This window comes from Dendrobium catenatum, unplaced genomic scaffold (assembly GCF_001605985.2).
Source record: "Dendrobium catenatum unplaced genomic scaffold, ASM160598v2 original_scaffold_122705, whole genome shotgun sequence".
Classification (NCBI taxonomy): domain Eukaryota; kingdom Viridiplantae; phylum Streptophyta; class Magnoliopsida; order Asparagales; family Orchidaceae; genus Dendrobium; species Dendrobium catenatum.
This window is the reverse complement of record NW_021441140.1, coordinates 23,061-37,973: the sequence shown is the minus strand read 5'-3', so window position 1 is coordinate 37,973 and position 14,913 is coordinate 23,061. Positions and strand designations below refer to the sequence as shown.

The following is a 14,913-nucleotide window of genomic DNA, read 5'->3' as shown; positions in this document are numbered from 1 at the left end:
ATGCTTAATTATATGAATCAGTTTCTAGTTGTAAATATTTTTAATTTATGCATCTTATGAAATTAACTGTATTATGAATTACCTGCTGAGCTTTAGCTCATTCCTCGTTTTGGAAATATTTTTTTCAGGAGAGAAGTAATGGCTGCACAACGACCTTACACTTATCGTCGTAGGGGACCTCAGGAGGATGAAAGGTTCCTTGTTATGTTATTAGTTTGAGTCTGAGTTTATTTTTCCATGCAGTTTGTGGGTTTGAGTTGAAAGTTTGGAGTTTATGTAATGAATGTTTAAAGTTTAGTAGTTATGTGAGACAGTTAATGGTTTGGAACTTTTATTTCATTTCGGGTGTATTTTAGTGGCTCTTTCAATTAATATTTGGATGATGTTTAAAGCATTAATATAAATAGTTTATGTTTATTTATGTTTTTCCGTACGACATTTTGCTCCCGTCCCGTTAAGTCGGGCTAGCCGGGTCAGGTCATGACAGGAAGTTTGCTACACTCATCTCCACGAATGAGTAAGTTTGATGAGATTGTTATTGATCTTACGATTCAAGCATTTCTTAGGGGAACTTTGTCATTTTTTAATGACATTCAAGGCATGCCAACTTTTATAAGTCGTCCTCCTACAAACTAGTCACCATTTAGATTTTTCCTTGCAAAAATGGGAGATTTTTCTAAGAAATATGTATTTTCAATATTTTTTTTATTTTATTTCCTCTTGGGTAAGTTATTTTCTTGTTGGGAAGTAATGAAAGAATGTGTGTGTGAGCTTGCACAAATGTGTATGTGTGCCTAAGTGTGCCTTAACATAATTTTGAAAAGATATTGGCTTAATAAGGTGTACACACAATAACACAATTTATAAGAGGCACAAGCCTAAAAAATGAGGATTTAAGTACTTTAAAAATTTTAATTTTTAAATAAAAAATATAAAATAAATCATATGTTTATTATTTCTCTATGCCAAAATTTTAAAAAAATAAGCCGAGAACAAGAACAACACACACTGCCTCAACTTCTAACTACTACACCTGATGTTTCTCACACTCCCACCACTCCTCACTGCCGCCGTTGCACCCTAACACAACTAAGTATGAGAAAGGAGAGGAAACAATTCACTAGAACGATGATTCTAATGAAAACTAAATGATGAGAGTGAGGTAGATCTTTGAATTTATAAATTATAATATTAAAGACATAAACTGTGTTTTTATATTGACTTGGGAGTGGGAGAGACTTATTATTATAATATTTCTTTGATGTTAGTATGTTAGTATTTATAATTTTTTTATTCATTTAATTATTCAATTGTATGTGAAATGAGTATATACGTGAAAATGTTAGAGTAGCTCTAATAGCATATAAGATTAGAGGGTCGTCTTAAATGAGTTGATCACATAAAACGTCGACCTTTTGATGACCCAGTTACGAGAGTTGATGTATTAGATTTGTCCTATGGTAAGAAAAGTAGAGGTAGACCTAAAAGACTTGGTTAAAAAGTATTAGAAATGATTTTTTTTTTTAATTAAATTTAAATGAGAAGTTGACTCTTAACAGGACACAATGGAGAAAAAATGATACATGTAACCAACCCATGTAGTGGGATAAAGGATTGGTGTTGTTCTTATTGCTATATTTAATTCTTTAATTATGAGGCTTACATCTTAAAATGCCTTGAGGACGCCTCTGTCATGAACAAAAAATCCTCAATACTCAACTGTGCAATTTCAAATCTTGGTATGAATTATGATTAATGATTTGATCTTTGACGAGTTGCTTATAGTTCATGAGCATCTCAATTTATCATTTTAAATCTTTTGCAATTGATTACCAAATCTCATAAAATTGATTTGCTAAATCCCGCATAATCATTATACTATGCACAATTGATTGTTGTAGTTTGATTTGGTGTTTTTGGATGCAACTTATTCACAATTCAACTTTCGTGGTTTCTCTCGAAAAAATAACATTCATGTTTTCATTCGATCTTTGTGTTCAAAAACTTTGTTAAGTGAAATTGTATATTTGGATATTTTCTTTCTTGGTACCAAGGTAGAATATGAAGCCGTAGAGTCAAGTGTTTGAGATTAGAGGCAACTTTATGATGCAAGTTGTTGAAGTTGGTGAATTCACCAACTCGTTAAAGGGGGATGAGTTGTGTTCAAATACCTGTTCCATCTCAGCCTGTGACTTCCATTATTCCCAAAAGTGGCCAAAATCTTGGGTTTCTATTTCTTAGTTCTAACACATACGTTGTCGAATTCATTTGTAAGCATGATTTCTTTCATTATTGTTCGACAAGAATAAAATGCAAGATGAAGCTTAGATTTGTTTAAATGTATGTCTACAATAAAATCTTTCAAAGAAGACATTATTCTCTTTTCTTTGAAGGACATGATTGGTTTGGAGAACAAAGCGAAAGATTGGAAAAATTAATATTTCTTTGTAAAGTCTGTGGCTGATTAGAACTAAGATTGGTATTATTCCCAGAAGCAAGTTATCATAGCCAAACTTATCTGACGAGGATGGACCTCTCATTATGAAATATGAACATCAGAGAAAGACTGTCTTGATTGTGTTTTAACTTTAGATAAGTTTGTTTGGATAGCTTTTCTTCCGGGCCAATCTTCTTAGAGTAAGCTGTCGAGTATGTTTTGACTTTTGTTTTAAATGAAAGTTTTCTCATTTGAATATTTTTTATTATTTAAACTCAAGTCCTACGCTTATTCTTGTATCAAAAGCAAAAGTAGGTTTTGGTTCCTCTATCACCAAAGGGAACCTGCCACATTACAAAGTCTTAAAAAGATAAACACAGAGTAATGTTTTTGACGAACATCAACAGAATTCAATACACAAGTAGCAGAAATGGCAGACTGGTGCTTAATGCTTCTCTAAACTAGCATGCCAGTCCAAAGGAAAGACCATTCATCTCCTTGGTTAACCATTATCTTTCTCATCCAGGGAGCTACTGTCACTTTGGTTAATGACATTGTGATCTAACAATGAGCCTGGTTCCTTATGAACTGGAAGAAAAATTGACTATGCATTCCATTATGCTTAAGAAATGATGGATACAAGAGGATTATTGCAGTGGAGTTAACTATCTGAAGTTTGATTTCTTTTTGGAATTATGTGGAAACCTTGTTTTCGACCAACAAAAAATCGTGTTACCTATTGAATAACCCAAGGATGTTACTTTAATTTGTTTTGATTTGTTATATTATCTTATAGAAAGGTGATAACTATTTTATAGAACAGGGATCACATAGTTTTTTTTAGCTTGAAATCATACTGAACTTTGCTTTTATTCATTAGATTTTATTTTTCTCAATCATTGTGATGGGAATTGCAGAGAAATAAAGGCAATAAAGTCTTTAGTAATATTATTTTTCCTTTCAATCAACTTGTCATGTGCGCACTCTTAGGACCATAAATAACAAAAGCAAGCAGTTTGTTTTAGGAGGCATGGTCACTCATTGTATTAAGTCCACTAGCTGCTAGAATGTTAATCAATGGCAAAATTGGGAACTTTTGCCTAATTCTTCTAATGCATAGTGAATTAGGTCGCCATTTTGATTGAAACAGCTGAACTTAGGAAGCTTTCCTTGCAAGATATCTGACAATGGTAGAAGTTAATGATGAAATCCTTGTACGAGGAATCAAATGCTATTTCACTCATTTTTGAAAGAAAGAAGCATTTCTATTTTGTTCCATGGTCTTGTTTGATTTCATTTGTATTGGCTATATCATCAAAAGACAATTTTGATGCCATCTATGAATTATCAATAAGATGGCAAATTTTGTCATTGATCCATTTTGTTCACTATTTTGATGGATGGAATCAAACAAACAGGAATCAGAACTGGTTGTTTCCTTCACTTTATTTGTAGTTTTTAAGTTTTAACTTACCATTATTTTATTTCATGCATACTTTTAATATATTTGAAATTTTAATGTGTTGCTTTTGTGTTCTTTCTTACAGAAGTTGGTGGTAGAAACAGTAACAGTAATAGCCCTTTTGAGAGTGGAGATGATTTTGAGCGCCGTTTATTTGGTGACGTTGGCAACAGTGCAGATACTGGTTCTTTTTTTCGGAAGCTAGACAAAGTTGAGCAGGCTCATGGGAGATCTTTCAATAGCTTGGGAGACAATGATGGTCGTAATTCACGATTTATGGATGGTCAAGGTGAAGGTTTTGATACACTCTCAGATGGTATGGATTCAAAATTGAAGAAAGCAGCTAATACTTTTGCTTTTACTGATGAGATTAAGGATGATGATTATAAGTTTAGACCGGATGTGACATTTAGGCCTGGAACAACCTACACTCTTAGGGTATGAGTAATTTTATTATTAGTAAACATGAATAATTTATTTTCTGTTCTTCTCATTTCATAGATTGCTGTTTACACTCTCTCTTTAGTCTCTTTTAAATAGTTTTCTATTAAGTTTGGTGGCTGCTAGGTGTGAAATAACTTTTTTTTTTTTAATGTAATGTCTAATCACGGTCATCATTACCTCATAACTATTTGGTCTTACTTTATGAATCCTCATTTTTTGGTTGTTCCTACGGAGTATTGCATGAAATGTTAAGCATTTTCTTTACAAATTATTCAAACAGCTTCTATCCATGCTACTTCAATTCTACATTTTTCTTTCCTAATTATTTGGCACTAATTATTTTATTCTAACCATCCCTCTAGTATAATCATTTCTAATTTATTCTTCATAATTTTGCCACAATCAATTTAGCTTTCAATGCTTTTTTTACCACCCTGCACTCAAGATCCATACAATACAATTGGTTTAATTGTAGTTTAATAAAATTTACCTTGTTTATGATATCTTGCGGCACTACTTTTTTTAGCGGTTTAGTCTTAACTCTATAAGCTATATTCTCATTTATATCCCATTATTCTATATAATAGATCCAATCACTAGTCGCTTAAATGTAGTTCATTCTTTTGACAAGCTGTTTTCTGTCGTGCTAAGCCAAAATCTGTTTTACTAACCTGATAATTTGTATAAACTTTGGCCATATTAAGCAGTGTTGGTAAAATAATAACAAGAATAATAACACCAATGAATTAATCATTAGCGTAGAACTTTTTAAGAAATCTTTAAAGGGAGAAAGAGAATTTACCATTTCTCAAAATTTTGTAAATGACAACTTTTCTTTCTTAAAGTGAACATATGTAATCAATAAAAAGAAAAAGAGAAGGAGAAGTTTTTTTTTTTCATTTTTAGATAAAATTTTCGATAAATTTTCAACAATTTTCTTAAATTAAGTTGCTTTCAATCAAAATTTGTTAATTATAAGTTTTATATCATCACCTGACATGACCCCACGAACGCACGTCTCACTATCTCCACTCATTTTGTTTCCTCATAACTCCTCATAACTCTCTCATGGCCCAGCCTCTTGATTCCTCTAAGAGGCGAAACTCCAGCTTTCGCCCTACTACGCACGCAAACCCCATCCTTCTATCCTCTAATTCTCACACGACCCATACTTCGTGATCTGTCCTCACGCACGAGCGACCCAGACGCCCAGCAATTTTCCCTCCAGCCCTTTTGCGGCCCAACTTGCACAATGCACAAGACCAAACCCACGACTTCAGCCCTCTCACGCCCACGACCATACCCATCTGCACCGCACATCGACCATCCTTTACTCGGGCCTCACGCATGCAACCCTATCTCTCCCTCTCATTCTCTCTGTATCGCACACAAGCCCACACCAAGCCACTCCGTCCGGCCGCTTGTGTCGTTACCCTCGCCTAACTAAACTCTCCACCTGCTGCTAGTCTAGCCACCACCGATTCGCTTGATTCAAGTGTCGACGCCCCCATTCGTCTCAGTCTCTCTCCCTCTAAAATTTAGGGAGAGAATACCTCTCTCCAATATTATTCTATTTGATATTTGCAAACTCATCGTCGTCATCGTCACTCTCCGTACATGAGGTATATCTTTTCTCTTTCTCATTTCAAATCACAAGTACGGAAGGCCTCGTGTCCGTTTTATATTTTTTGATTCGGCCAGGTGAAGAACATGAAGACCCTATGTCCTTTGTATCTTTAATCCGGCCAAGAAGAATGAACTATACTGAGACCCCACATCTATCACATCTTTGCTCCTCTCGGGAAGAATATAAGGCAAATGACTACCCAACTCCCCCAACTAGGGAAGAAATGTTGGGAGGCTATCAAAATTTTAATTGGAAAATAACCATCATAATAAAATTAAAACATATGTTTGAAAAAAAGGTTTCATATATATATATAGCAATAATGATAACATATTTTTAAAATTAGTAATTTGCCTATCACATATATTTGGATTCATTAGGACAACCTAATTGTAAGTAAGTGTGTAATAAACTACATGAAATTTTAGTTCGATGATCAAACTTGTTATTATCGTATTTATAATAATAGCTTATACCCATTACAAGTTTATAATTTATAATAGTATTACCCATATGCTAATCAAATAACGTAAGTTATGCAAATGACACATGGCTCATTATTATGTAGTTAGGTTTAATAATTTCAAACATTGTTTTAGTCAAAATAGTCAAATTAATAGAGTGTATGTATATACTTTACAGATTATTTCTTTGGCATTATCTAATCAAGATTCATTTGGTTAAGACCATAAAGCGTAATGAGATTCAAAAATTGAATTAAAATTTTATGTCTCTATCAGTTTAAAATAACTTAAGATATGAGACGTCAAATTACTTCATTAGAAAATTCATATATGACATAACAAATGTCATGAGACAAAAATCTTAAGCATCATAATTTAACTTCAAATATTTTGTAGAAATAAGAGAGAGAGAGAGAAAGAAATCGTCATAACCGTATTCTTCTAAATAAAGATGATGAAATGACAAGGATAAGAAAAACGTGCTAATGTACTGAATTGCCAAATATAAGTGTCTTTGAATCAAAATAAGTCTTATTACAATAGTTCAATTATCTAAACTATAACAATGGTAACTAAAATATTAACTCCCGACTGATTTTGACTCTAGCGCCACCAACAAAAAAATAAAAAAAAGTCAAATATTGCATAATATGCTGCTAGAAAATTGTCATTTAATTCTAAAACTAAAGAAAAATATGAAGTCACTAATGACATAAATATATCAGAAGCCATACAAAGTTATTTACCAAGCATCTATTTAATGAATCATGTTGAATATAAACAATGTTGACTTGTTTAAATAGAGTTAAAAGTCAGGTATAGGTCCAATTATGTTATATTCTGGTTGACTCAAGTGGTCCTGATTAGAAACTAGTATACAAAAGGTAGGGATATGAACTCCAACTTAATTAAAAATGGGCATTCCAATGGACATATAAGACCCAAATTTCCCTAAAAAAAAGGCCCCATATTTCCCCAATTTATCAAACTGGCATAAAAAAGCTATTAAGCTTATCAAATGATAATCTGTTGTGAAACAAAAAGGAATTGCAGGAATTTAATAAAATTGCTTTAGCTTTGCCATTTTTAAAATTAATGTTTCACAAGATTAAATTCTAGGATTTTTTAGTTGTTGTTTTGCTTTGGCATGCGGTTACAAAATAAATTAGAAGGACAACTAAAATAACATCAAATTATAATAAAGCTAGATGCGCAAATAACAAAAATCTACCGATTAACAATAAGTGCAATCACCTTGAGTTTCCCTCACTCACACTCTTGAGGGCTTTAGCTGTAGAATAATTTACGCAACAATAATGATGCTACCAAAATAGATAAGGTGCTTACAGTTTTAGTCAAGGAAGAGTTAGCCAGGAAATAGGAGGTTGGTGGATGATGGAGGATTTACCACTGGACGGGACGCCGATGTTCGTTGAGAGCGGTAGTCAATGAGAAGAAGATCCAGTTGACATAATTTTCGGCGGATTGGTCAATCTCCCAATTGATGTCGAAGAAGGGGAACGAAGAACATCCACTAGTCCTTCATTATCATAGACGAATTCATGATTTTGCTCGGGATCGGCCATTCATGGGTAAGGAGGCCGGCGAAAGTCGTGTCCTTTCTCTTAGATGATGATTCAAGTAAGGGAGGAGGGCTAGACCACCCGGGTGGTCGGCCAAGGCTAGGAGAGGGGGCCACTTTTAATCTTTTGATAGTTATGCATACGCTCCCCCCAACCCCAAAATCCAAAATCATTTTATTTTGATGACACCTTATCAAACACTAGTTTCTCAAACTTGAAGTTTTGGAAATCCATGACAATTCTAGTAAGTTCATAAACTTTATTCACCTTCACATGTTCAAAATCTATTTTTTATGCTAAGTTTGCATACAAAGATTTTTATTGTGATAAGTCAGATTATATTGATGATGAAGACAAATCATCAAGCCTCTTGCTTAGCCCGACCCTAAGGTTGTGCCTAAGATTACTCCTAAACCTAAATTTGAGAAGACGCCTGGGTCTATCAACAAACTAAGATTGAGATATCTTCTATTACTATAATTATTAGGATAACATGTTGATCCATAAATTATAGTATGCTTGCAAGATTCAAGTTACAATTGAAGGAAATACATAGAGCAAATTACGGACAAACTTGTTAATTGAAATTGGAAATAAGAGAAGGATTTCATTAAATCTATATGCAGATACACAAATAATGGATTAATTAAACTGAAAAAAAAAATAGAAAGCTAAAATATAAATATAATTACTTACACGAATAAGAAGCAATATACAGATTCATAAATAACGAATTAATGATAGTGATTAACATCTAATTTAGTTGATTAAGAATATTAAAATTATTATTAATGCCTTGATATTAAACTTTTTTTATATCAAATTTATACTGTAATATTCTCAAAAAAATATTAATATTAATAAATAAGATTTTAAAAGTATGTATTTGAAGTAATTAATATAATTAAGAAATAATAGATAAACACATGTTAATAAAATAAATTTGTGATTGATAATTAATCCTAAAGTGTTATTGATATTAAATTAAAAAATTTATATTATTAAAGAAATTATATTTAATCAAATATTAATTAAATAATATACAACCTGTCATTGAGCTTAATATCAAACTTCTAACAAGGTACTTATTGATCAACAAACAATCTAGTTCATGAACATAAATAAATGAGTTAAGATTGTGTTTATGCTTGATTCATTTAGCTTTTGACTTCGATAGTGTTCAAATTTGTTTGATTGCTAACTTATGCGAATTTGAATGAGTATTAATTGAGCTGAGTTCAAGTTATTCTTCGAGTGAATCGCTTTCACTTATAGCCGTACCTTGATCATTTTCTTTTTTTCTAAGTCCCTCAATTTTTCAAACTAAAGTAAAATTTCCTCTTCAGTTAACAACACTTGCCTAGTCCCATAAAGCTCCGTGTTACTTTAACCATTTGTTTCAATTCAGAGTTGTGTGTATATGATAGTATGCATTTACCACATATAACTGATATAAGCGAGAATGTAATAGGGTTCTTATTTAACTGCTGCTTATCCTCCAATATTTGAAAATTCTACTTCATTGACGGCACTTCATAATTTTCATTTTTACTTCTGTTTTTTCATTCTTGATTCTTCCCTTCAGTTGGCGATTCTTATCATAATTCTTAGGTTCATCTTCACTTTTTGTAGCACTCATCAATTGATCTTTTTTGTTAGAAGTTTCATTTAGTGTTGATGATTGCACACAATCTTTAATTGCAATGGCTGGCGCTGGCTGTAGGATCTTGATCTTACAAAACCTGGAATACCGAGAAGTTTTAAAAGAACAGAATTTGAAACCACCACCAAAGAAGTTCTGAAGAAGGCTGATTTCAGGGTAAGTTATAATTTTAATGCCTGTCTTGTGGCTTCATCGCTTGATACATTTTTAAGCATTTACATGATCTTCATCACCTATTTTTTGTCTTTTCGTACTCCTATCTGATTAAAATCCAGTTCGCATGAAATCTATTTGTGGATAAAAAGCACAATTTCTTTTGGAGTAATTTGTAGAAATTATTTGTGTTGTCATCTATTTTGATTTACTTATGCTGTAGATCTTTATTGCTTTTACCATTTATTGGGTTAAGCATGGAGTTGAGTTCAAGCAGCTTGCCACTAAAGCTTGCCACTAAAGATTCGTTTGGGACAGCTTTCTTATTGTTTCTTAAAGCAACTTTCTAATACAAAAATTAAATTTCTTGTGCTAGAAAGCTGCTTTAAGAAGCAGTTAGAAAGCTGTCCCTAACGAAGCCTAAATAAAAATGCATTCTGAGTAGAATTGGCTCGACTTTGAAAGTATTGATCCTTGATAAACTCAAATTCATTTTGAGTTGACCTGAACTAATCATATTCCTATGTGAGTGAGATTATAATTTAATCACTAAGTTTGCTTTTGAACTACAAATATGCATATAAATATGTTGAATCAGCTTGAATCACATTTTGCAAAACCATATTCACTCAGAAATCAACTAAACAAAAAGTTAAGGCTGAGATATTGGCATATAACTCAACTTGGAGTTCATGGATTCAAATCAAAACTATAGCAAATTTTGAGCAAATTTTGAATTTCAAGCAAAATTATCAACCTTATTCATGTAATCAAGTTCATGTGTTCCGTGATAGTTCTACAGGCATACATTCGGTGCTTTATGTTTCATTCTCATACTACAGCACAGTATCAAAGCTTCAGAAAAATCTCAAAATTTTCAAATTCTATCTACTGCATGATTCTCTGCTAACAATGAATACTTCTGCTATCAGAATGTGAGATTTCTTTCCAAATTTCTAACCGAAGCTGGAATTATCATCAAAAGAAGTCAGGTACGTAAATACTAATTAGGCCTTTTGCAGTACTTTTCTGTTACTACTTATGTTATATTCCCTTGCTATTCTCTCTACAGACCAAGATTAGTGCTAAAGCTCAGAGGAAAGTTGCAAGGGAGATCAAGACTGCGCGTGCCTTGGGGCTTATGCCTTTTACCACAATGGGCACAAAACCTTTCATCTTTGGGAAAACTATGGAAGATAAGGAGGAGGAATTTGAATACGACACATACAATGGTGCTACTTCCCCGGACTTGGATGATGCTGGAAGTTGATGTCACAATATTATCACTTCGAACATTTTCTGAAGGTGAATGGTTCTTCCTAGTCTGCTTCTAAACTTTGACTTCGTTTGGGACGGCTTTTTTTATTGCTTTTTAAAGCAGTTTTTTAGGGCAGAAATTTAAATTTTTGTACTAAAATAATGCTTTAGGAAGCAGGAAAAAAATAGTCCCAAACGAAGCCTTTATTGGAGATATTTTCTCTGCTGTTTTTGGTGGTAGAAAAGCAAGCCTACTTTTGGATTAATTATGCTGTGTGGATGTCGTCCGGAGACCAACCAAAATGCACCATGTTACCCTTGTGCTCGGTACCGTGATGTGGCGTATTCTGGTTGGTCTGCGGACGGATTTTTACGTTCGGTCTCCGCACAGAATAATTTCTCTTGCTTTTGGTGGCTTGTACTTTTTTGTTTTTCACTTTTAAAATTGAATTTTTAGGGGTCTATTTGAGAAAACTTTTTTATTATTTTGCTTTTCCGACTAATATCAGTATATCATAGTTCTTTTTTACTATTATTTTTAATGATAAATTGTTTCTTACAGTCAAATTTACTAGTATGTGATAATTTTAGTGAATTGTCTGATAATATTCTATAATTTAGTAGTGTTATTATTTATTTATAATATTCATATGGTATTTTTCAAAAAAAAAAAATCTTTCCTAACAATAGTTTAAATGGACCTTTTAACCATAGTTTCAATTATACAACTTTGCCGAGATAAATTTCTATAAAAAAAAGGTAAAAAAATTTGTGGCTGCTAAAGGATTTGTTTGGGACAGTTTTTGACCATTATTTTTTAAAAACTTTTTTCAAAAAAAAAAAAATAAATAAATAAATTATTTTAGAAAGCAATAAAAAAATTGTCCCATAAAAGCAAAAATATTTGAATTTGTATGTATGATTGGAAATTGTATATATGTTATTTCAATCATTCATACTAGGTAAGTACTGCAAGCATTACAATTCATTTAATTGACTGAGATTTATTATTAAATTGCTGTATTTATTATATTTCATCTGACTAACTTTATCTTCTTCTTCTTCTTTTTTACTCATATATATATAAGTTTCATATTTTGAAAACAAGAGAATGAAATAAGATCAATATACTCTATATTTAAATTTACTTGGAAATTTATCATTTTTTTAATTAATCAAACAAAATTAATATATATAATTGGTTTAGAGTTTTTTCATAAGCTTTTTTAAATAATTAAATTATTTTAAATTACATTTCATTGACAATGTGACACTCATGAAGTGGGATGGGAACTTATGTTTAAGTTATAGGGTCATAGCATTTTTTGAGATCTCTACTAAAACCTTCAAAGATTGAGGCCTCCATGAGAGCTTGCTATATGTCAAGGGGAGCTCCATAACTTTAATATTTACTTGCAAGAAAGAACTATTTAAAATTACTTAAGCATTTAAGTTAAATTTTTGGTTATTATATCTCAATTAATCCTTGCAAAAAATAGATCCTAAAGATTTCCCTAGTCATGTTATACATAAAAATAGATAGAGAAAATTAAGCTATTTAGGTTTCATTTGGATCGATTTTGTTATTTCTTATTAAAATAGTTTTTTATATAAAATTTAAAACTTTTGTACTAAAAATATGTTTTAAAAAGCAATAAGAAAGTCATCCCAAACGAAGCCTTGGACTCTCTCAATAATTTTTGACCGATATCATATATTAGTAAAGATGAGAAAATTAATCATATATCATCTTATTGATCGACTAATTTGGTTGTTCTAAACTCTGACTATTTCAATTGTGATAATTGAATACTCATTTTCAAAAACTAAAATTAGGAAGATTTATATATATATATATCATTTTATTTTATGTTATTTATATATCTAATATTCAAAATTTTAATATTATATTCTTATCACTCAAATCTTAAGGGATTGTTTGGTAGCAGGATTTAGGCCGGATTTGAGCGAAATCAAGCCAAACTAGCCAAACAGCCAAAAATGCAAAACATATCTCACGGCCAATAAAAGCCGACGTAGATGGAAAATTCCGCCTTTTTGTGCTAAATCTTGAATTTCTGAAATCCTATTTTTTGTCTGATTTACGAAATTCATTAACTTGAGAGGAAGAGTCCGCTAGTTAGATCTACTCTATAGCCAATCACATGAGAATTAATAGGATTTATCATGAATGTTATCAAATAGCTTTCAGGATTTAGGCCCCTCAAGAATTTTCAAAATTTAGATTTAGAGGATTTATGAAATTATACTTAAATTAAGATAAACGTATAACAAAGTTGAAAATATTATTTTCTTATCTGCTCATTAATAGATAAATTAAGAAGGATATTACAATTAATATTGAGATATAATTTATGGTTAATGATTTTGATGAAATGATTTCACATTGTAAGTTTTTATTATTTTTTAAAAAATATTAAATATTTTTTTATCTAATTATATTAATTTAGAAAATTGAACTCTTAATTTCTATTTATTTTGAAAGTTTTTTGATTCCATCATCCTTCTTCATTTAACTCTACTTGCAGCCAAACAGTCCCTAATCCCTACGCGACCTCATACGTCACCACGCTAAGAAGAATCCGATCCCCTTCTTCAAATCTACAAGCCCTAAATTCCCTTTTGCTGCCCTAGGTTTAGTGTTTACTGCTTTCCTCCTTTGTCCGCCATGCCGAAGAACAAAGGAAAAGGAGGTAAGAATCGCAAGAGGGGAAAGAACGAGGCCGACGACGAGAAACGCGAGCTTGTCTTCAAGGAGGACGGTCAGGAGTACGCCCAGGTTCTTCGCATGCTCGGCAACGGGAGGTGCGAGGCCATGTGCATCGACGGCACCAAGCGGCTGTGCCATATCCGGGGGAAGATGCACAAGAAAGTCTGGATCGCTGCCGGAGACATCGTTCTCGTCGGCCTGCGTGACTACCAGGACGACAAGGCCGACGTCATTCTTAAATACATGCCTGATGAGGCCCGTCTCCTGAAGGCCTACGGTGAGCTCCCTGAGAGCACTCGCCTCAACGAGGGGATCGCAGGCGGCCTCGATGAGGAGGACGAGGGCGCTGGGGACGACTACATCGAGTTTGAAGACGAGGACATTGATAAGATCTAGATGTGCTCTGCTCGCAATTTGAGAAATTTTCTCGTATCTTTTTATTTATTTAATAATCGCCTGTGGTTTCTCTTTGACCGTAATTAAAGTCTATATGATTTTCTTTTCTCTGGTAAGGGATGCATGAGGCCTTCTGATAATCAGGATTCTGAAATTTGGCGTGTTGGTCAAGTTATCGAAGCTGGGTACAGATGCCATACTTATGCTCTATGTTTTGCTGATGCTGTTTATGTTTAGTTTAATTGATCTTATGAACATTGTACTTTGGGTTTTATAATGTTCTGTTATACCGAACTAACAACTGTTCGATTGGCTATTCATAGTTCAATATGTTCATGCGGTGACGAGGATCTCTCTGTGTTAATTCGTTAGGCTGCTATGATATGAATGCGGGTCTGTTTTTTTCATTTGATCGTTTTATTTCTTCTATACTGTATGAATGCTTATGGTTGCGAGGTGAGAGAACTTTGTGCTTTGTTTTTAGAACTTAGAAAATTTCTGTAGTAATTTTTTTACTGAGATTGAAGTTTGTGTCACGAAAACTATTTTGAAGTCAGTATGATATCGTTTTGTATTTGTTTAGTGTTTATATGTTTATATGTCTCTTTTTTGTTCCCCCTTTTAGAATGTTCTCTTCTTGGGTGTGTTATAGAGACATTTTGACATCTTATTTGTTATTATGGGTGAACTTCTTTT

General features: G+C 32.5%; 2 protein-coding genes across 2 annotated transcripts in view; both read left to right on the top strand.

Moving 5' to 3' along the window:
- Positions 1–11,619, top strand: part of LOC110110800 — a 17,424-nt gene extending 5,805 nt beyond the window's left edge. The window contains exons 2-5 of the mRNA XM_020842429.2: positions 3,985–4,337; positions 9,741–9,836; positions 10,766–10,825; positions 10,906–11,619. Of these exons, the coding sequence (XP_020698088.1) occupies positions 3,985–4,337; positions 9,741–9,836; positions 10,766–10,825; positions 10,906–11,103 (707 nt within the window). The 3' untranslated portion in view covers positions 11,104–11,619. The remainder of the gene's footprint in view (positions 1–3,984; positions 4,338–9,740; positions 9,837–10,765; positions 10,826–10,905) is intronic.
- A 2,000-nt stretch (positions 11,620–13,619) lies between these two features.
- On the top strand, positions 13,620–14,533 carry LOC110110802 (eukaryotic translation initiation factor 1A-like). Its single transcript, XM_020842431.2, has one exon. It carries the CDS (start codon positions 13,780–13,782, stop codon positions 14,215–14,217), a length of 438 nt encoding a protein of 145 aa, XP_020698090.1. The 5' UTR covers positions 13,620–13,779; the 3' UTR covers positions 14,218–14,533.
- Positions 14,534–14,913: the final 380 nt, after the last annotated feature.

Coding starts and splice junctions, on each gene's coding strand:
- LOC110110802 (XM_020842431.2), top strand. CDS start 13,780: ATGCCGAAGAACAAAGGAAAAGGAGGTAAGAATCGCAAGAGGGGAAAG.